General features: G+C 48.1%; 1 protein-coding gene across 1 annotated transcript in view; it reads right to left on the reverse strand.

Annotated features, from left to right (window-relative positions):
• ADAMTSL3 (ADAMTS like 3) overlaps positions 1–23,283 on the reverse strand; it is a 2,298,702-nt gene that overhangs the window by 730,904 nt on the left and 1,544,515 nt on the right. Inside the window, exon 13 of the mRNA XM_078684728.1 lies at positions 10,737–10,941. Within this exon, the coding sequence (XP_078540854.1) occupies positions 10,737–10,941 (205 nt within the window). The remainder of the gene's footprint in view (positions 1–10,736; positions 10,942–23,283) is intronic.

Here is a 23,283-nt window from a genome sequence, read left to right on the forward strand (position 1 = left end):
GGGCACAATGATTGATGCGTTATGTAACGGTTTATGAGCTAATATATCTGGTTGTACTAGCAGTGCACGGACAGGCTCAGGTAAAGTTGGAATGATGGCATATTAAAATTACCGTTTAGGGGCGCCAGTCGAAACCGCCCCTGAACTTGCTTTCAGCAAGGAAGCAATACATGCCCGACAAGGCTTCGTGATGAACAACTGTAATAGTTCACTGTCGCCACCTGCTGGCTACCTGGCTATCGGCCCCTTACAGAGAAGGAGTTTGTTTTATGCACATATATCAAATATGGTAGTAAAGATTCTGAACACCAAGTGCTCCTGCAGGCGGCACAGCCCCCTTCCTGGCTTGACAATCGTGAAGCAAACAGAATACAGGAGGTAGCAAACAGTGCATTGCAGAAGGGATAAGTGATAAGTGTGCAGGTTACAAGTGGGACAAGTACACTGGAGGTTAAATATTGCAATATGTGCTAGACACTCAGGCCTAGAACAGACGTAAGGTAGGCGATGGTGGCACTGGGGCAAGCAGCAAAGGCGAACAATGGTTACAAGGGAAAATACAGTATCTGAGAGTTGAAATACTGCACTACAACAAAACTGGGAATGACTTTAACGGCTACGGGCATCTGCTAGTGCGTGCTCTAACCAATCTCAAATAACTATCTTGCAGTGAGTTGCCAGGACATTCACTGCCAGTATTATTACAGCACTGGACATGTCTTTCACAAGCCCACCTCTTGTGGACAAATATCACTGGTTTGCCCTTATCAGCAGAGACAATAATGCTAATAGTCACCTGCTGATCCCCCGTATAATATGTCCGGACAAAAACAACCAACCGCCATGGAATCTCTGCAAGAGATGTTGCTTTTGTAACCAAGGGCGTGGCATAGGAACAGTATCCAAGCAATCCCCGTCAGAGGTGCTGTGTTAGATGAGGTAGCCAACAGTGCTTACAGAAGGGAAAAGTGGCAAGGGGCAGGTTGCAAGCGAAACAAAGTACAATTGGAGGCGAAATACCGTGGCACAGGTTCCGCAGGTACTTAAGAGAGGCTTCCCTGATGGCGCCCGAATCACACGTGCCACACCAGCTGCGGGCTATAGAATTGTTGCCTGGTAAGAATGCCCTTAGGTTGGGTGCACTTGTCTGGACTGGGGGGCGAACGTATCCCTCCTGGATGTACAAGTAGTACGAGACAGCGAAGTGAAGTAGCTAGGTGGGTGGGGGGGGCTCTGTCATCGACGGGGGCCTCCTCCAGAGCTGTGGCGGAGTCACAGGGCGATCTGGAAGCAGATGGACAGTAGGGGTACCTCTGCGGCAGAAGGATACAGTCTAAATACCTCTGCCTGGCACAGTAAGGGTGCCTGAGCCAAGAACCTGGAGCCGGGGGGGTTCCAGGAAACAGCGTCGGCGCCCCGTTAGTCCTTCGGGCGGTCGGGGGGCCTGAACCGACCGGGGGTGTGCCTCATCGCTCCGCCCTGACAGGGGGGGCGGGAGTGAACGAAGAAAGTGATAATGGACTGCACCGTCAGAGCATCGACTCGCCGTGCAAGAATGGCTCAATAGGCATGCGGGTCCGCGAGGGGCTGCCGCATTGGATCGCCCGTAAGATGACCCACCTTATTGCTACTTGTTGTGCAAAATAAACCTGCACCACTGCTTTCCCACAAATCTGTCTCATGAGTTTCCTTGGTATGTAAGTGTTATGGTGCGCACAGTGGAGTAAGCGCTGGGAGTGTGGGCACTATGCAGCTGGCCGCGCGACGCGAAGGGGAGCTAAGCGAGACAGCATCTTAGTCCCACATTCTGCGCGAGCAAAACGGTGCACGCCCTTAAGGGGTTTAAAGATAGCGCGGCAGCGAGGCTCGGCCTTTCCTGCCGTCGCGTTCCCGGCGGCTCTGCGCTGTTCCCTCCCTGGCCCAGACCCAGCGGCAGAGCGGCAGGCATGTTTTGAACTATTAACGGTCTGTTTTGTGTTGCAGGCGGAGTCACAGGGCAATCTGGAAGCAGATGGACAGTAGGGGTACCTCTGCGGCAGAGGGATACAGTCTAAATACCTCTGCCTGGCACAGTAAGGGTGCCTGAGCCAAGAACCTGGAGCCGGGGGGGTTCCAGGAAGCAGCGTCGGCGCCCCGTTAGTCCTTCGGGCTGTCGGGGGGCCTGAACCGACCGGGGGTGTGCCTCATCGCTCCGCCCTGACAGGGGGGGCGGGAGTGAACGAAGAAAGTGATAATGGACTGCACCGTCAGAGCATCGACTCGCCGTGCAAGAATGGCTCAATAGGCATGCGGGTCAGCGAGGGGCTGCCGCATTGGATCGCCCGTAAGATGACCCACCTTATTGCTACTTGTTGTGCAAAATAAACCTGCACCACTGCTTTCCCACAAATCTGTCTCATGAGTTTCCTTGGTATGTAAGTGTTATGGTGCGCAAAGTGGAGTAAGCGCTGGGAGTGTGGGCACTATGTCCTTTGATGCCACACTTCATACACGTAGCTTCTCTTGCATAACACTGAGGATAACTCGAAAAATGCGTGAAACTCCCTCATCTGAAACACTTAGTTTTGGCAATCTCTTTGGAATTCTTATCATTGCTACCTCCACTAGAAGAATTGGGATTTAAACGAAACTCCCGATCAGATTTGATTGTTACCCCTTTTGAAAAATTACGCATGGGTGTGTCCTTTTCATTTTTCTTATATTTTTCATTGAATTAGACCTTTCCTACGCTCCCACAATGATCCAAACTGTCTTCCTCTGTGAGAGCATGAATGTCACTCGACATTTCCCCCATTTCCTCATGACTTTTTTTCATTTCTTTCACCCATGAAGAAGTATTTTCCATACCTTCAACAATTTCAACGGCCTCAGTTAAGGTCGGGTATTTGGATAAAGGCTTTTCCTGAGCACGAGTGTTATTCATGCATCTCACTAATTGATCCCTAACCAAAGAATCTTAAAGATCACCAAGTTCACAAGTTCGTGCCAGAGTTTTGAGAGAAGCAATGTAGCTTTTCACTCGTTCACTAGATCCCTGAACCCTGGTAAAGAACTTGTGTCTCTCTAGAACAACATTTATTCGAGGCCCAAAATACTTCTCTAACATCATCATGGACATTTCATAAATATCACTCGGTTCACCTTCTGCACTACCCACCGGAATAAGATCCATGCTATCATAAATATTGCAACCTTTCACACCTAGGTTGTGTAATAAAATAGCTTGTTTTCTCAATGCAGAAAATTTTTCACCCCCAATAGCTACAATATACCATGTGAGTATTGGCTCACCTTTTTCTGAAAGGAAAGCAGGTGGTTGAGACATACTAGTAGATGTAGCCATATTGAATAAAATTCTTAAAAGCCGCACAAATAAAGTTAAGCGTAAATGCCACAAGTAACCATGTAATTGTATGAAGAAAAAAAGAAACTGAAATAGACAATGTGGTCACCGTAGTCTGAAGTATGGAAGGCAGAATACAAAAAAAGAAAATAATAAAAGTAGTCACCGCAGTCAATTGAATATAAAATCGTAGAGAAAAGTTGTCAGTTTGTCCAGGAATTACCAAGTGCAGTTAGATTCCACTAAAATCGATCTATAAAAACAAATGAGCAAAATGTTACCATCTTTCATCCGAGTTGTATGGAGTCCGGTTTCCTTCAGTCAATCCACTTATGTAAATAAATGTAACTGTTGTAACTATGTCTTTAAATATGTGCATTCTCATGAGAGAATGCAGACATGTCACTAGCCATGCCACTCTAGAATTCATGTACTGGTCAATTGTTTTGTTGATCTTGGATGTGGACGACTTGCCTCCCTGTTGGGCTAATAAACCCGTTTTAACCAGTTTCCTGCGTATTGATCTTTACAATACTGGCGACGAGGATGGGTGCTTTCTTTCAGCATGTCGTCTTCTGCTAGTGGAATGAACCAACCTCCCCAGTTCTTAAGTGAACAGGGCGAACCCATTTTACCTTGGAAGAAATGGAAACCTATCTTTGATTCTTATCTTCTTGCAATTGGCGGAGAGAAGTTTTCTGCTGTCAGGAAACAGGCTGTTTTACTTAACAACCTTGGAATTGAAGGAAGAAACATTTATGACAGTTTAGATCCGATACCGATTGGCAGGGGTGCTGGTGAACCTTCAGATGTTATTGAGATGAGTGTTCTTCTCCTTAAAAACCATTTTGGTGCACGCATTAACGTTGTTATGGAAAGACACAAATTTTTCATGCGTGTTCAAGCTAAGAGTGAGAGAGTTGGAAATTACGTTGCAGCACTCAAATCTCTTGCGCAGACCTGCGAATTTGAACTTTTAACGGATTCCCTCATTCGTGATCAACTTGTTCGTTGCACGAATGATCTCAAAATCCAAGAGAAACTGTTGTCCAAAAATCCTAATTTAAAAGAGGCTATACTTATTGTGGAAAGTGTTGAACATACCTCCACTTGGGTCAAGGAGATTAGGAAGGGCCCCTCCCAGAATGATCCGATTTCCAGTGTTGGTCATGAACACCGACAAATTCTCCAAACTGAGTGTAATATTGCTGCTGTTGGAAAAACTTCTCCCAAGCAAGAGAAAACCTTTATAAAATCAGAGAAACCCAAACAGAACTTTAGCAGTAATAATTCAAATAAGGACAACAAATTTAAATGTCCCAGATGTGGTAGTGAGAAACATGGTCCAAATTATCCGAATTGTTTTGCAAGAAGTACTGTTTGTAGAAATTGTGGGAGGAAGGGTCATTACGCAAGGATGTGTAAAAGTAACAAAGTCAATTGTATTGATGAGGATGAAGCTTATTACCAAGATTCCATTCATTGCATTACGGATGATGTTATCAATGGTGTGAATCAAGTGGATGACGACATAGTAGTTATGCCCTCTTGTGACATCCAAATTGCAAACATAATGGTTCCCATGTTAGCTGACTCTGGTTCACTGTTCACCCTTATCAGCGATAAGTTTTGGTTTGCAAATTTTGATGGGGATAAAATTAAACTTACAGTTTCTGATATCAATCCTGTGGGATATGCCAAACAGAAGATCGAGGTATTGGGATATTCCATTCAAACCATTTCTTTCAAAGGAAGGGAAACTGTTGGTAAGGTTTATATCGCTAAGAGGGGAGATAACCTCCTTGGATGGCGTCATCAACGGAATCTGGGTATCACCTTGAATCCCAATGCACCCGAGCAGGTTATGTTAATATCCGAAGGGGGTGATTTTTCAGATGTTCTTGGGAAATTCCCTGAAGTTTTTACTGAAGATCTGGGGTTACTCAAAGGTTTTAAACACAGAATAATCTTGAAAAGTAGTGCCAAGCCCGTAGTGCATAAAGTCAGGAAGGTGCCCAACCTCATGTTGCAACCACTGCAAGTTGAGATTGAGAGGTTATTGAAACTTGGCGTTATTGAGGAGATAGAGTCCTCAGAATGGCTTGCGCCGATTGTTTTGGCACCTAAGGACAAGGGTACCAAAATTAGGATGTGTGTCGACCTCAGGAGTTTAAACAGTGCCATTTGGGTGGACAGGCAGCCTTTGCCTAATATCAACGAGATTTTGACCAAGTTTGGTGGAGCCACTTTGTTTAGCGTTATGGATCTGTCAGCTGCCTACCACCAGGTTCTCCTACATGAAGAATCAAGACACCTGACTTCTTTTGTCACTCCCATCGGTGCATACAGGTTCATTAGGATGCCTTTTGGGTTAGCCAGCGCTGCTGCTTGTTTCCAGAGAATCATGAAAAATGTTCTTTCTGGTATTGATTGTGTCCTCTTTTTCCAGGATGACATTTTGGTCCACGGTGTTGACGCAAATAGACATGATGTAACACTTTTCGCTGTTTTGTCTAGGCTTAGAGATGCAGGTCTGACTCTTAAACAAGAGAAATGCAAATTTAGGGTTAGGTCGGTATCTTATTTGGGACACAACATATCTGGGGAAGGCATTAGTCCTAAGTTTGATCTTGCTGAAGCCATTCTCCAAGCTCAACCTCCTTCTAATAAGGACCAGGTTAAGTCTTTTAATGGATTATCGGAGTATTACTCCAAATTCATTCCCAACTTTGCCAGTGTTATGCAACCCATTAGACTTCTCCTTAAGAAGGGTACCGTTTTTGATTGGAACCAAGATTGTTCTATTGCTTTTGACACAGTCAAGTCAGTGATTGCTAAGATGCCTACTTTAGGACATTTTGATGTGCGCAGAAAGACCATTTTGTCCACCGATGCTAGCTTACGTGGTTTGGGGGCTGTGTTGGCCCAGTTCGTGGATGGTTCGGAGAAAGTTATTGGTTTCGCGTCCCGTTCCTTGAAAGGTGCGGAGGAGCGCTACTCGGTCATAGAGCGCGAGGCTTTGGCCTGTTTTTGGGCCATCAAACACTTCAGATTCTATCTGTGGGGCTTACCATTTGTGGTAAGATCTGACCACAAACCTCTAGTGCAGTTGTTCTCGTGCAGGAATGTCGAGTGTACTACCCCCAGAATTAAAAGATGGGTTGAGGATCTCATGGAATATAATTTTTGTATTGAATACTTACCTGGTTCCAAGAACGTTCCCGCTGATTTTCTTTCAAGGTTGCCTATCGATAAGTTGGTCACCTATGACCCGGATGTTCCCACTGTTTCATGGGTGAGAGAGTCTGCTTTGAATGAAGCGGAATGGAAAGGATGTTTTCCTGATGATCCTGCTAGAGATTTTATCTTGGAGGCTACGGTCAATGGTTGGCCTGCCTTGAGAGAAGTTCCTGATTCTGCCAAAGGTTTTTGGAACATTAGAGACGAGTTGAACATTGTTCAGGGTGAATTGTTTAGGGGTGTCAGGCTAATTCCTCCCTGTGGTATGAGAGAAAAGATAGTCAACCTAGCCCATGAGGGACATTTAGGTCGCAGTCTCACCAAAGCAAGGGTGAGAGAATCTTACTGGTGGCCCAAGTTAGACAGTGAGGTTGAAGCTGTCGTTAAAGACTGCCACATTTGTGCCAGTAACGATAAATCAAGGAAAGTGAGCACCGCTCCGCTTTCTCCCATTGCCATTCCTGAACGACCTTGGTCCAAAGTTGCCATTGATGTAGTTGGACCATTCTTGAATCTAGGACTCTCCGAAAGATTTGTCGTTGTCCTTGTGGATTACACTTCCAAGTGGTTGACTGCAGCCTGCATGGGAACTGTTTTGAGTAGGAATATCATTGAATTTCTTAAAGATGCTTTTACCTGTGAAGGGATTCCGGAAATTTTGGTTTCCGATAATGGTGTCCAATTCACCTCCCAGGAAATGTCCGTTTTCCTTAAAGACCTCTCTATCAGACATCATAGGACTGCCCTCTATGCTCCACAGGCGAATGGTTTGGTGGAGAGTATGAATAGACTGATTAGAGCGTGTGCTCAGACTGCTTTAGAGAGAGGTCTTCCCCTGAAGCCCATCCTCAGGGAAAAACTCTGGGCGCACAGGAACACCCCTAACAGTGTGACAGGTATTTCACCTTTTGTGAAACTTAGGGGACGTGTGGCCGGTTCAAAGCTCAACCCCTTGTGGTTGTCTATTAAGGATAAAGGTGTGGTTTCCAACAGTCCCAAATTAAGTGATTATCAGGATGGTTACAAGCGCAGATATGATGCTTTGAAGGGTGTGAAAGTACCTTTTTGGAAAGTGGGCGATTTGGTTTTTATCAAAAAAGGCCTTTGGTCTCCCAAGGGTGTGTCCAAGTTCTTTGGGCCAAGGCGTATTGCGAAAGTCATGAAGAATGTAGTTATGCTTGAGGGGGGTGATGTGTGGAGCATGTCACGTTTGTCAAGGTGTGTGGAAGGGGATGATGCTGTTATAGAACCTGCTGCTTCTGCTGCTGATCCTATTGGTTCAACTCCTCGTGGTTCAACTTCTCGTGATTGTGTTGGTTGTCCATCATCTTCCCAAGATACATGTGTCTCGCCTCGTGGAATGAACCCTAGGGCCAGGAGAGCACCTTCGTATCTCCAAGATTACTGTATTGAATGATTTCTTCTTTTCTAGTTTTTTTCTTCCTGCTCTTTGTTTTTCCTTTTTCTTTGTTCTTGTTTTTATTATTATAATAAGGGAGATGTGTTGTAACTATGTCTTTAAATATGTGCATTCTCATGAGAGAATGCAGACATGTCACTAGCCATGCCACTCTAGAATTCATGTACTGGTCAATTGTTTTGTTGATCTTGGATGTGGACGACTTGCCTCCCTGTTGGGCTAATAAACCCGTTTTAACCAGTTTCCTGCGTATTGATCTTTACAATAGTAACATTCCAAAAGTGAGATTGTGATAAAGAGAAAATATCAGAGTCTGCAGGGTAAATAAAGATGGCGGCTGTGCGAGGTCACGCCGTGACTCCACGCGATGACGTCAAAGCGTTGGTGCCATCACACGTTGTTCCGACCTGTTCCGACGGAGCAATGTCGCTCGAGCTGCACACCGCTGGTTGAAAGATGCAGTCGAGGACAGAATGCGGCTCGAGATCCCCACAACAACGCCGCTCGACAATGCCGCTCGAGATTCTTTGCGGTGCTCAAGTATGCCGAATGCCGCTGCCTCTTGAAAGATGCGGCTGTGGGCAGTTGACAGTTGGCAATAGACAGAAGGTAGGGACTAATAAAAATCAAAACCTTACCTTCATCGCCATTACCATTACTTTCATGGCGTAATGTTGAACATCCATTTAATCCATTTATGCGTGAGGTAAAGATCCGTTTTTAAAACATGCGGGTAAAAACCAGGAATGGTGAAATTCAAAACGTAAAGGTCAATGTGTTCAAGGTAGTCCAAAGTAGTAGTGATACAAGAGGCCACAAAAGTCCTTTTCACTTTTCTTTTAATCCTTAGTCCAAAGTCCAAAATCCACAATGACATAAAAAATAATGCAGGGGAGTTGATGCTGGCTAGGCTTGTCCCCAATCAAGCCAGGTCCTCGTCACCAGTATTAAAATGATGATTTCATACAAAATGAAGGATTGATGAATAGGATTTATTCATAAGTGATATCCATCAGCATCAACGACACAGTCTGCCTTTTCTCTCCAAGCCCAGCTCCTCTTAACTCCCATCCCACATTCCATGACCTCATAGGATTCTGCATTGACAGTATTCCTCTTGCAAGTCTGAGCCATGACTATGAAATCAGATTTCTGCTGTATTTTCCCAGTGGTGGGACTGAAGATCCATTTAACCAGCAAAAGAAAACCCATTCAAAACTTTCATTGACCTTACACTCAGCATTGACTAATGACCTTACACCCAGCATTGACTAATAAGTGCCTCCTTCCCCTATCTGGAGTTTTTGCAGGACCATTGGTTATATCTAGAGAACCCTGCCAGCCTTGCTACCACAGCTCTCTTCACGGAAGTTAAGTTTGGTGGGCAGGTAGCATATTGAAAGCGGCTGCTTGGCAAACTTGTTTTGGTCAGAGAAAACAAACTCTAAATTGAACAAAAAGTAAATGGCCCTGGCACATGGATGGCCGACATTTAACATTTTCACTGATCATTTCTGCCAGGCCTTTCATGGCAGTGAAGAGCAGGGAAAATTAATGATGGTATTCCCGCTCTTACTTTGACCCAGTGGTCCTATTACAGATGGACCCCTTAGTTAGATGTTACTGGTGGTAAAGCCAGTGGAGGCTAAACTGACGGTAACACAGCCATACTCTTCCCACCAATCCCTAAATAAGGCCATTTGTCATTTGGTGACGTTTTCACATCCATTTCTGGCTTACAAATAAGGTCATACTTTAGATATTTCTTCTCAATGGTCTACACTACAGCACTTTAACCACAGTCAGTATTCATTTTGTTTCATTTGGTGGTAAGGTATTTACACACAATAGAAGTGTGAGCTTTGGGTTCAGAGATTTGGTTATGTTCTGGTATTTTGTGGAGGCCTAACTAGAACCACAAGTAAAATTATAATTCAGAAAGTATGGAGTGAACCATGAGTACAGATATAGAAGAAAGACTACCCGGTGGAGCCCAGCAGTGGCAGCCTGTCTTCATCAACAACCTTTTGTACCTGCAACTGCCCCAAGGCTTCGCTTTTAAGGCCACTATCAGAAAACCCTCGCCACCTTGATCAAAGGCCCTTGTGTTCTGCATGTATCACTCTTTATCTGCTTAATCACAAGACAAGACTCCATTAATCAAAAACAAAAATATTAAACTATCATTGGACATTGCCTGAGATTCTGCACTCATGTCAGAACTGCACACTGTCAGGTTCTCCTGTCTTAGAATAATATCTGGACAAACAATACCTTTGAAACAATGTGCATGCTTTATACCAGTTATTTTGTGAAAGTCTATCTTTGTTATAAGTAATTCCTAGTTAATACACCCCTGTTATTTTTCTTAGTGGTATTTGTTTGGATACATGTTATTTTATCTTTAGAAAGATTTGAATTGTAAATATTGTGCATAGTGTTAAATGTTCATTTTAACCTACAACTTTTCCTGACCAGTAGCGTTCTCACAGGTGGTAGAGACATGCAACTTTTATTTTAAGCCAAGATGCACAGACATTTACACAAGTCGAGCTCTTTACCATTTCTGTATAGATCCCATCTGTTATTCTTGAGGTACTCTTGCAGAAACTTTCAGATCATACGTTTTCCACACATTTCAATACATTATCACAGATAGCCACACCTACTCCATCAACCTTTCTTCTGCACTGCTTCCTCGCTGAGAAGGAAAAGTCTTTTTTGGTAACTTGCCTGTGACCATTCCATAGCAGTCCACTTAGGGCAATCAAATAGATTGCAGGTTTGCATGACTTGTGGCTTGGGGGCGTACATGCATTTCCATTCCTCCACCTGCAGCACTTCTCCATGAATGGTCTCTTCCACACAAACAGTGCTTCGTCGCTGAATACCGCCTCCACAGGACACAGAGCACGATGTCCATGGAGTAAACTCCCAGCTGAAAAATAGATGGTACTGTAACATTGCTGTTCTCAACTGTACATCCATACAAGTGAAAATTAAATAGCTGAATGATAAACAAAGCATTCAGAAAACTGGGGCACTGTATTAGTTATTAAGCTTTGCTGCAACAGGTTGGAGCAGGAGGGGGGTTCCTCAAATGGGTCCAATTGCTCTACACAGCCCCTATGGCCAGAATAAGAGTTGGGGGCTTTGTATCTAAACCGTTTCCCCTTTGCCGGGGCACCCGTTAGCGCTGCCTGCTTTCACCACTCTTGTTTGCAGTGGCTATGGAACCTTTAGCAGCCACCCAGGGAGATTGGATGGGGCCCTGGGGAAATCAAGCCTGGGGGAGACCAATTATGTGGTCTCCCTTTATGCTTATGATACGCTTGTTTACCTCCGGCAACTGTCTTGTTCGGTGACTCTCTTCCTTGCGGACCTACAACGATTTAGAGATGTTTAAGGTCTCCGTATCAATCCAGGGAAATCCAAACTGATCCAACACTCACTCTTTATGGTCTTATGGCACTGCTCCCAGACACTAAATGGCTCGCTGGCAGACCTCCTGTGGGGCATCAAGCGCAGGAGAGTACGCCTGGCAAAACTACAGAGAATATGGGGTAAAGGAGGGCTTAAGGTTCCTTGTCTACCCAATATGGCATCCTAATTACAGCATGCAATACATTGGCTGGATAGTGAGGATAATTGGGAGAGGTGACTCTTGGCGGGTATGCACAGGTGGGGCCCGCTGCTGGAGTTTCTGGGGTCCCCCTATCGCTTCCATACATTATATGACATGTAGCTATAACCTGGGCATGCACCTTGTGCTAAAGACATGTCCCTGGGACGCTGTGTCCATTCGCCTGTATTGACAATTCTTTGTCTGTGCAGCAATGGTGGGAAGGAGGGTGCCATATGCTGGGGAATTTGTATATAGACAGGAAATGTATTACCCGCGAGGAGGCGATGGTCACCTTTAATTTAGGAACAGGACAATTTCTACAATACAAAAAGATATTGAGAGTGGTGCAGGAGATCTGGCTGTCGTTCCTGGAGAAGCCCCCCAGTATTATTACACTAAAAGTGATGCTACATATGGCGCAGGGTAGGCAATTTGTGTCCCATCTTTATCGAGCCATATGTGATGATGTACCATGTGGGGCTCTACCCATACAGTCGAAATGGGATCCTTTGGTTGAGGAGCCTATGTCAGAGGGAGAATGGGGAAGGGTTTATGAAGGGGTTCAGAAAGTGAGCTCTAATGCAAGGTTTAAACTCCTTCAATACAACCTTGTCCATCAGGTATACCTCACCCCAAAAACATTACATATCATTTATCTGGCTTGCACAGAAAAATGTCCAAGGTGTAGCTAGCGGGCAGCAGATTTTTCCCCACATGATTTGGGCTTGTTCGACACTACTCTCTTATTAGGAAAATTTACTTGCACACCTCCGGAGGGCCACGGGATGGGTGATCCCTACGGAGATCCAACAAGTGTTGCTGGGTTTGTTACCTACACAAAAACACAAGAAGCTATGTAGACGTGTTTGTTCTCCTGGGGTTAGTATTAGTAAAGAGACGCATTGCTATGGGATGGCTGCGACCTAAGCCCTCACAGACAGAGGAATGGGTAAGAGATGTGTGAGTGGGTGACTGCGGAAACGGTAGGAATGAAATTTGTCCGGAAGGATGAAAAGCTCACTGACAATCTCCAGGCATGGTGTTATATGTTATCAGAACTAAGTGAGCCACTGGCCTCGTGGACTCGGGTGGCTGCAGGTGAGGGGGAAATAATACTATTGCTGGAGAATCATGGGAAGTTATAGCCAAGAAGCAATAGCTAAATTCACAATTGGCAGCCCAAGACAACCATGTATATTTTAAGGCCATTCCAGGCTTTGTGACCTGACACGGAAGGGGGGGGGGAGGGGAGGGAGGGGGGGAGTTACTATGTTGAAAGTTGGCATGGGTCCCCGTGGACAGAATGTAGAGGTGGATTATATATGTTTATGTATCACCATTGCAAGAAATCATATGCAATATTGTTTCTTCCTCTTTTCATATTCTTATCAGAGAATTGGTGTGCTTCTGTATATGGAATTGATGAATTTCCGTCCTTCCCTTCTCTCTGTCTGGGGAGGGGGGAGGTGTTGGATGGGGAGTCTAATTTCATTCCAGTATATTCCCATGAAATGATGTCTGCGTAACTCCTAAATGCCAATAAAGTTAATAATAAAAAAAATCTTTGCTGCAGTCTTTCCTTTCAAACAACCCACCATTTTTACAATTACATTTCCATTTTTGAAAACGACCCAGGAATGAGTCTCTTGTCAACATTATCACACCTTAATTGTGAATCTGAAAAGTTATCTTGTGTTGACGTTCAGCACACTTAGACCATCTTTTCAGTTTTTTTCTGAGGAATTGCAGAGGTGGACTAGCTGATTGGAAAGTCAGAAGCCTTCCAAATATGCTATTGCTGAAGTTTCAGAGACCCACGCCCACACCAAAAGATAACCCCATCTTTAGAGAGCCGATGTTCAGAACAATTTGTTAGGAACTACTTAGGCTAACATGCATTGGCAAAAACGATCATTGTTGCTGTTTGGCTTGGTAAATACAGACCTATTGCATGCTACAGGTTCAGGTTTTCAGCAAAAATAGAAAGTAATAGTTATTGTTGATTGAGAAAAGAATCAGCAAAAAAGATGAAGTGATGGATAAGCATGCATATGTGAGGACGCACAATATCTGTCTCACGGCGCTACAACAACCATCGCATCATTACACATGCTTGAATATATGCCATGATGCAACAGCGGATGCCACATGATGATGTATGTGCACGCATTCTTCATCAGTGACGCTCATGCATATCTCATGACATGGTGACTGTTGGACTTGGCCCTATTTGCAGGGTCATCCCTGAACTTTTTGCCTTCCTCATAGCCTTTTTTCTGACATGATGTTGGAGGTTCTTGGACTCTGGGCACTTTAGCACTGCTGTCCAGTGTAAAGTGTGTGTGCTCTCTGTGGTAAACATGGTAAAGATTGGTCTACACCTGTTTGGCATATTTAATTTACCTGTCAGTCCCTTGTAAAGTGGTATCTCAGATACCCAGGGCTAGTAAATTAAATGCTACTGGTGGGCTTGCAGCGTTGATTGTGCCACCCACCAAAGTAGCCTTTCAAATCTGTCTCAGGCCTCTGCCATTGCAGGGCCTGTGCGCGCAGTGTTACTGCCGCAGTGACGTGGCACATAAAGTGTGTGCCATGACTGTGAACTCCCTTTTACTGCATGTCAGTCACCCCTAAGGTAGGCCCTAGCTAGCTCTATGGGCAGGGTGCATTGTTGGTAAAAGGTAGGACATGTACCTTAAGTGTGTGACATGTCCTGGTAGTGACAAACAGCCATTTTTGTTTCTCACTGCTGTGAGGCTACCCTCATATAAGAATGTATTAGGGATTCCCTGATAAGTGTTTCAGTGGTAATTCCTGATATGAGAGGAGCAGCGTGGTCAAGTTTGGTATGGTTGGTATAGGAATAATAAATGCTGCACAATGGTGTGCGCAGATGTATTATCACTATTTTAGAAATGCCACTTTTAGAAGTTGTGAATAATTTGGGAGACCCAATACACCCTTGGAGGCTTGGGCCATACAATAAAGAGTAACAAGTGCCTACAAGGGATTTTGTTTACAGAGAGACTTGTATTTGTTTAAAATTACTTTGGGGGTTAGTCCAACTGGAATCAACACCAGAATGTCATTAGACAACAACAATAAATGCAAATTTTAAACAGAAAAACACGGGAAATCCTATTTGTTTAAAAGTATACGTTTTTTATATAGCAAAAATTAAAAAGGAATACAGAGACATGAAACAAATCAGCAATAAGTCATGAAAACAAGTGAAATCAAATTAATCCAACAGTTCATGACAGTCATCTATTCCAACACAATCAATAGCAACAAATCTCCTACAGGATACACGTCACTAAAGAACAACAAATTTCTCAGGAATAGAAGGCGGAGTCGACGTTTCGGTCTTTGTGGCGTAGATATTGCTAAAAAGAAGACTCGTCTGTAATTTACTGAAACCAGCATGGAACCATGATGTGAATCTATGGTCACAGTTGTTAACTTATCGCCGAGATATAACAAGGATACGTGCAATTTAGGGGACCAGCAGAAACTTCCGTTTCAAAAGGAAGGAGAACACTCTTCCATGTGTTACTAGTCGCTGATATTGAGAGACAAGGCGTTGCGTTGAGACTGGCATCAGTCACAGAATCAAACCATCACTTGTTACTCTTTACTTTTAGAAGTTGGCATTTCTGTGTGCCATGTGCCTGCCTGCCTGATGTGTATTGCATGTCTGGCTCTGGAGTGACAGGGGCTGGTGAGGAGTGTGTGGCTCCAGGAAGGGCAGGGTGAGTCAGCGATAGGCTGAATGGGACATCTGCATTTGGAGTAGAGGTAAGAGTTGTCCCTTGACCCTGAATAGGCCTGTGCCTGCCTGGGTGAATGCTGGCTTCGTCCCCCTGTGGTGGTCTGATGACCGAGCCCCCACCTGACAATGGGGAAGAGGAGCCCTGTAAACAGAGTGGTCCAAAACCCCCCAGAACCAGTTCAGACTGGTTCCCAAAGCTCTGTGCCAAGGCCAGAACAAAGGAAAATGGGATATATATGCTGGGCTGTGACCCTAGGAAAGTGTGCTTACTTGTACCTGTTTTGGGAGGCCGAAGGACTGCTGGGCAAGGAGGAACCACCGTGGGACCCAGCTGCAGCTTCCTGGGTGCCACTACGTGCTGGCCTGCCTCTGCCCAGCTCTGCCTCTCTGCATTTTGGACTTAGCGCCTCATGAGCGCTACCTTTCTTATTCCCAGGACAGGGAGTGCTGGGGCTTCGCAGCGTTGAGCTGCACATCATGTTGCCGGCATAGGGATTCCCCCGTGCTGCTTGTGGATGGCGGGAGCCTACGTCGCATGGTGGGTGCTTCTGCAGCAGAGTGGGAGCCCATCCCACATTTATGCCTGATGTCAGCGGGAGCCCACCCAGCATTTTGTTTGTGCTCCTGTAGCAGGGACCCACCCCACAATTGCCAGTCTTGTGAGTGGGAGCCCACCCCGCATTAACAAAGAGCCGCCGGGATCGCTGTCTAGGAACTGCCGGCCCGGAAGCCAGGCGAGGATCGCCTGACTCAGGGCGTGGCCATGAAGAGACACCGCTGAGCCTCCCCAGCATGGGAATAGTCCCCAGAAGGAGACCGGAGAAGGCACGTAGCTGGCCTTGCGGTGAGGAGCACTGGGGCTGTTCTTCTTTGTTTTGGCATTTTTTTGTATTGTCGGTAGGGTGGCCAGAGGAGGTTGCACCGCCAGAGTGGACAGTGCGTGTCCATGCCCTGAGAAGTAACAGTACCAGGAAGCTGGCAGGAGAGCACTAGGGAACAAAGCCCTGGGACAGAGGGGCTCCCAGGGGCTTTAAATGGTGCCCCAGGGTTGTGTGCCTGATTCCTGTACCATAAAGAGTCCCAGTGCGAGGGACTCGTAAGAGCCACGAGTGACCTGAAGGGTTGCCGTTTTCTTTTCCAGGGACACAGTGGTGCCAAGGACCATTTTCACAGCTGCCTCGCAGGAGAGCGTGCAGCTGCAACGTTGGGCAATATTTGGTTCCCTGAGTGGGAGCTGAGAGGCACAGTAGTGCCAGAGCTTAATGTTCTCAGCTGCGCCACAAGAGCGTGGGGAGCTGCAACGGAGGGGGTAATTTCTTTTAATAATGAGGAGGGGGTGAGTTGTACCCCACGCCCCCAGTGCATTGCTCAATTTGCTTTTGCTGCATTGGCAGCCAGAGTGCCACTTGGAAGGCTCTAGATATGCGCCCTGACATTCTGTACAAAGGACATTAGGCCCCCTAGTAAGGCCAGTTGGCCTGGGGTAATTTCCATGGGTGGTACCTGTGTGTACTGGTAGGGCGCACAGCCCTAAGGGATTGCATAATGTGTTTATGCCCAGTGTTTATGCCTCAGGTTATGCATAATGTGTCTTATGCCATGTGTTGATGCAGACAGAATGTGTTTATGTTGCTAATACTATGCTGAGTACAGTATTTTGCCAGTAGTTACTGGAAGAGTTTTATTTTTACTACTTATGCTTGTGATGATTCTGACAGTGGCCCGATTGACCCTGTCGTGTTTATAATCCCCTGTGAATATAGCCTAGTGCCAGTTGGCAAAGTATATATGTGTGGTTATGATCTAATGTGTTTTGGATGATACAATGGCTATTTGTTCTATATAACCGTGTGTGGAGTTTCTTTGGTACCCCTACAGGTTTACGGTATTCATACCCTGCTCCCTTTTCTTCTTTTGTGTATGTTTTGGGACTCGGCTGAAGCCGAGTCCTAAGATGGCTGCAAACAGTTTCTGGTTGAAGTGCTGGCAGCTAATCAGAGCTCTGGAGATCTCTACACGAGCTCGTCAGTATTATCGAAGGATTCATAGTAATAGATATAGAAATAATCAATCAATCAATCATAACATTTGTATAGCGCACTACTCACCCGGGAGGGTCTCAAGGCGCTTGGGGGGGAGGGGTCCGCTATTGCTCGAACAGCAGGTCTTGAGTTGTCTCCTGAAGGCGAGATGGTCCTGGGTCAGCCGCAGAAGCATGGGGAGGGAGTTCCATGTCTTGGCCGCCAGGTAGGAGAAGGATCTACCTCTGGCGGTGGCTCTTCGGATGCGTGGTACGGCGGCGAGGGCGAGGCTTGTAGAACGTAGCTGGCGGGTGGGCGTGTAGAAGGTCAGGCGGTCGTTGAGGTACTTGGGGCCCAGGTCGTGGAGAGATTTGTGTGCGTGGGTGAGGAGCCTGAACGTGATCCTCTTGCTGACGGGGAGCCAGTGCAGGTCCCTCAGGTGGCCGGAGATGTGGCTGCGTCGGGGGATGTCCAGGATGAGTCGGGCGGAGGCGTTTTGGATGCGTTGGAGTCTTTTCTGTAGCTTGGCTGTGGTTCCGGCGTAGAGGGTGTTTCCGTAGTCCAGTCGGCTGGTGACGAGTGCCTGGGTGACCGTCTTCCTGGTTTCGGTCGGGATCCATCGGAAGATCTTGCGGAGCATGCGTAGGGTGTTGAAGCATGATGAGGAGACGGCGTTGACTTGTCTGGTCATCGAGAGGGAGGAGTCCAGGATGAAGCCGAGGTTGCGTGCGTGGTCTGTTGGCTTGGGAGTGGTGCCCAGGGCGGGGGGCCACCAGGAGTCATCCCAGGCGGAGGGCGATGGTTCCAGGATGAGGACTTCCATCTTGTCTGAGTTCAGTTTCAGGCGGCTGTTCTTCATCCACACGGCGACGTCTTTCATCCCTTCGTGTAGGCTCGTTCTGGCGGTGGCGGGGTCTCTGGTGAGGGAGAGGATCAGTTGGGTGTTGTGGGCGTAGGAGATGATGTTGAGGTTGTGTTGGCGAGCGATGGCTGCAAGAGGTCTCATGTAGACGTTGAAGAGGGTGGGGCTGAGTGATGATCCTTGCGGTACGCCGCAGATGACTTCGGTGGCCTCGGATCGAAACGGGGGGAGGCGGACTCTCTGTGTTCTTCCGGCGAGGAACGAGATGATCCAATCCAGTGCCTTCTCTTGGATACCGATGTTGCTGAGGCGTTGAACTAGGGTGCGGTGGCAGACAGTGTTGAACGCTGCAGAGAGGTCCAGGAGGATGAGGCTCGCTGTTTCCCCGTTGTCGAGCAGGGTTCTGATGTCGTCGGTGGCTGCGATGAGGGCGGTCTCGGTGCTGTGCTTGGCTCGGAAACTGGACTGCAAGGGGTCGAGGGATCCTTTCGTCTCGAGGAAGGCTGTAAGCTGTCTGTTGACGGTCTTCTCGATGACTTTGGCAGGAAAAGGGAGGAGCGAGATGGGGCGGAAGTTCTTGAGGTCGGTGGGGTCCGCTGTTGGTTTCTTCAGTAGGGCGTTGAGCTCGGCATGCTTCCAGCTCTCCGGGAAGGTGGCGGTGTTGAAGGAGGTGTTGATGACGTCCCAGAGTTGGGGTGCGATGATGGAGTCGGCCTTGTTGAAGACTTGGTGGGGGCAGGGGTCGGTTGGAGATCCGGAGTGGATGGTGTTCATCGTGCGGGCTGTGTCTTCGGTGGGGGGCTGTAACCAGGTGACAGGTATACAGGGGCACAACGAGGAAACGGACTGGTGGAATTGTAATGACGAGGAATCCCTTCCTCCTTCCTCACAGGATGAACAGAGTTCTTGGCGATCACTTCCCGAAGGTAATCAGTTCGGCCCCATTAACTGGCAGTATGCCCAGGAGGAAGATCCCACCCACCGTGACGTTTCTTTCGCCGCATTGGATAAGATCCCGATATCCATGAGATGGCGTGTGACATCACCGGAGTTGGAGAGAACCGGACGGAGGAGTATGCGGAGGTGAAACGGCGAGAAAGAGGAGAGGTGAACGACAAGCCAGGACGAGAAGCAGACGCATCCGGAGAAGTAGACGCACTACATACCGAAGAAGACGAGCCAGGAGGCCAACGGGACTGCGCTGCGCCGTGCCACACTCCCGAGGGAGGAGTGTGGCTCCGACAGGTACGGGACAAGTTTACAAGCTGGGTGGGACGCAGGGGTGTGTTCCCGCGCTAATACGTACCTCTTCTTCTTAGTTTTCCTGCATCTACCCAATCCCTGTAAATACCCGTCCTCACCACACCTCACGTATTGCCGGCCATAGCTTGTCACTAAAGGTGTCCCTCACTTCCCCGGTACCCTGTGAACCAAGTACGAGGACGGAAAGTAATTGGTACTTTTCTTTCTTTTGTTTCTTCCTGAACTATCGAGAGCGGTCCCTCCTGAGAAGCCCCTACCCTGACCAAGACGGACTTTGGTAAAGCAGTCACACCAGCCGGCAACACGGATCCCGCCGAATTCGCCAAGGAAAGACTGACCCTAAGGAAAAAGAAATTGTACATAAAAATAAAACCCGCTTTACCCAAACAGCGTGTCCAGCCCATTACTGACTCCCCTTTACAAGGGCGTTGGTTCGACGGTTGGGTGCGTGGATGGTGCGCTGAAGCTGTTGTGGATGTCGGCGATCTTGCGGTGGAAGACCGAGGCGAGAGAGTCGCAGAGATCTTGTGAAGGAGTGATGTCGTTATTGCTGGTGCTGGGGTTGGAGAACTCCTTGACGATGCTGAAGAGTTCCTTGTTGTCGTGGGCGTTTTTGTCCAGTCGTTTCTTCAGTGATTTCTTCTTGGTGGTGCGGATAAGCTGGTGGTGCTTGCGGGTGGCGTGTTTGAGGGCGGTCATGTTGTCTGTGGTCTGGTCGAGGAGCCAGGCTTTCTCGAGGGTGCGGCAGTTTTTCTTGGAGTCCTTGAGTTTGTTGGTGAACCAGGAGGCTTTCTTGCTTCTGGGTCTGCTGGGAGGGTTCTTTAGTGGCGCGAGGTCGTCGGCGCAGGCGGTCAGCCACTGTGTGAAGTTGCGGGCTGCTTCATTGGGGTTCGTTGTGCTGGCGGGTGGGTTCTGGCTGAGGTAGGTGAAGAGCTGCTCGGCGGTGATCTTGCTCCAGCTCCTGCGAGGAACCTGTTGCGGGTGGTGGTGGGTCGTGGTTCTTCTGAAGCTGAAGTGGACGCAGCTGTGGTCGGTCCAGTGGAGTCCGGTGGAGTGGCTGAAGGTGATGTGCTTGCTGGATGAGAAGACGTGGTCAAGCGTGTGGCCGGCGTAGTGGGTGGGGGTGTTGACCAGTTGCTTGAGTCCGAGGTTGGCGAGGTTGTCCAGCAGGGCGGCGGTGTTGCGGTCCTTGTTGTTCTCCAGGTGGAAGTTGAGGTCCCCTAGGAGGATGTAGTCAGCGGAGCGGAGGGCGTGCGGGCTGATGAAGTCCGTGATGTCTTCGCTGAATTGTGTACGTGGTCCCGGGGGTCTGTAGACAAGGGTGCCTCTGAGGGTCGTCTTTGGGTCGGTGTGTATCTGGAAGTGGAGGTGCTCGGCGGCAGCGAAGGTGTCGTTGGAGTCGGTCGTGATGCGGATGGTGTTCTTGTGTACGATGGCGATGCCTCCTCCAGTCTGGTTGACGCGGTCTCTCCGGATGATCTTATATCCGTCTGGGATGGCGATGGCGATGTCGGGTGCGGAGGAGGCGTTCATCCAGGTTTCTGTGAGGAAGGCGACGTCTGGTGAGGTTGTGTCGAGCAGGTTCCAAAGTTCGATGGCGTGTCTGTGGATGGAGCGGGTGTTGAGCAGGATGCACTTGAGGTGGCTGCTGTTGGTGTTCGCCTTGGTGGCTGTGATGCAGGTCCGGAGGCAGGTGAACTTGCAGGCTTGACAGGTGAAGGGTCCATGGGTGCGTCTCGGGGTGGCTCGGTGGAAGGCTCTTGTTCGGTCGGGTTTGAGTGCGATGAGGGTGGCGGCGTCGTAGGTCCGTCGGGGGCCAGGGGTCCTGGCGCTGGGCGCGGGCCAGGCGCGGACGGGCGCAGACGGGCTTGCCTTTGCCATCGGCGCGCCCGCTGCGCGTCAACACTGCGCGTACGCATGCACTCTGCCATAAATGGAGAGTGGGGGGGGCAGGCGGGGGAGGGGCGAGGGAGGGGCAGCTGGGAGGTGGGAGCGGGGTGGCGAGGGGGGGGAAGCGGTGAGGTGATGCGGAGGGGACGTGGGTGGGGCTGCGGGGGAGCAGCAGCAGGGAGCGGGGTGTGGCAGGGGAACAGCTGAGACGAGACACGGAGTGAAAATACAAAAATACAATGGAGACACGGAGCTAAAGTACACAATTACAATGGAGACACGGAGCACAAGTACAAAATTACAATGGGCACAGCAGAAGGGCAACAACAGACGGAGGGGCAGGGGAACACTCTGGGGAGCACAGGCGGCAGGGGAGCGACGGTAACATCAACAAAACTCGGGCAAAACACGAATGGCAACAGGCAAACCTTAGCAGGCACGAGAGAGCGGGCAGGGGCAGGGGGCCACTCCTCACAGGGGCAGAGACTCGGCTTGGCAGCGGCGGCGGGAGGAGTGACCGGTCTGACCAGGTCAGGTCAGGTCACAGCTCCTCGCCCCGAGCGCCAGGCTTAAATACTACTTAGTGGGAGGGAGGGGCAGCTGGGAGGCGGGAGCGGGGTGGCGAGTGGGGGGGGAGCGGTGAGGTGATGCGGAGGGGGCGTGGGTGGGGTCGCGGGGGAGCAGCGGCAGGGAGCGGCGTGGGGCAGGGGAACAGCTGAGACGAGACACGGAGCGAAAATACAAAAATACAATGGAGACACGGAGCTAAAGTACACAATTACAATGGAGACACGGAGCACAAGTACAAAATTACAATGGGCACAGCAGAAGGGCAACAACAGGCGGAGGGGCAGGGGAACACTCTGGGGAGCACAGGCGGCAGGGGAGCGACGGTAAAATCAACAAAACACGGGCAAAACACGAATGGCAACAGGCAAACCTTAGCAGGCACGAGAGAGCGGGCAGGGACAGGGGGCCACTCCACACAGGGGTAGACACTCGGCTTGGCAGCGGCAGCGGGAGGAGCGACCGGGTCTGACCAGGTCAGGTCAGGTCAGGTCAGGTCAGACCAAATATGGACTGCCTTTAATTTCTTGCAAACTACTGAACAGATTTACACCAAATAACTGAAAGCGTAATCTGCGAACCAAAAGCTACCTTTCAGCCATATCCTGTGTAATTCCATCCAGCAGTTTGGCCAGCAAGCTTCCCTAAAGACTCTACTGGATTTCACGGACTGCCACAAAACTTTCCATGCACAACTGGAATCACCAGGGCACTTAAAAAAAATGTGTATATTTGCAAACGGCACCAAAGATGTAGGCAAGTCAAAAAACGCTTTTCTATGTATACATAACTATAACTACCTACTTGTAGTTTTTACTTGTGCAAAACCATAGAAATTCAGCAGGTATAGTTACCTGAGCTAGATTTAACTAATGCCCCCTCAATTCACAGCTCATGATGTCACATATTACTCATGACAGGGTCAGTGAACTCACTGATGACATCGCAAATGACACAAAGAATTACATCATCCACAAAATCACTCACACACCCACTCACATCCCCATTTCGTTTTTTACTAAAAGTTAACTTTCTAGACTACCTTTCTGCCAAATTTGGTGTATTCCATTCAGCAGTTAGGCTTTCTAAAATCTCTTTGGGAATTAACATGGCACAAATGCGTTTTAGAACACCTCCTTTTTCTTGGCCCTCGCTTGAGGATCCCCACAAAACTTTAATGACAGCTGTAATTAGTGCCATACTGGTTTTGAAAATTTCATGAGGATTCATCAAACTACGTCAAAGTTATTGGCAAATGAAAATGCTCTTCCTATGGAAAC

This window comes from Lissotriton helveticus, chromosome 3_2 (assembly GCF_964261635.1).
Source record: "Lissotriton helveticus chromosome 3_2, aLisHel1.1, whole genome shotgun sequence".
NCBI lineage: Eukaryota > Metazoa > Chordata > Amphibia > Caudata > Salamandridae > Lissotriton > Lissotriton helveticus.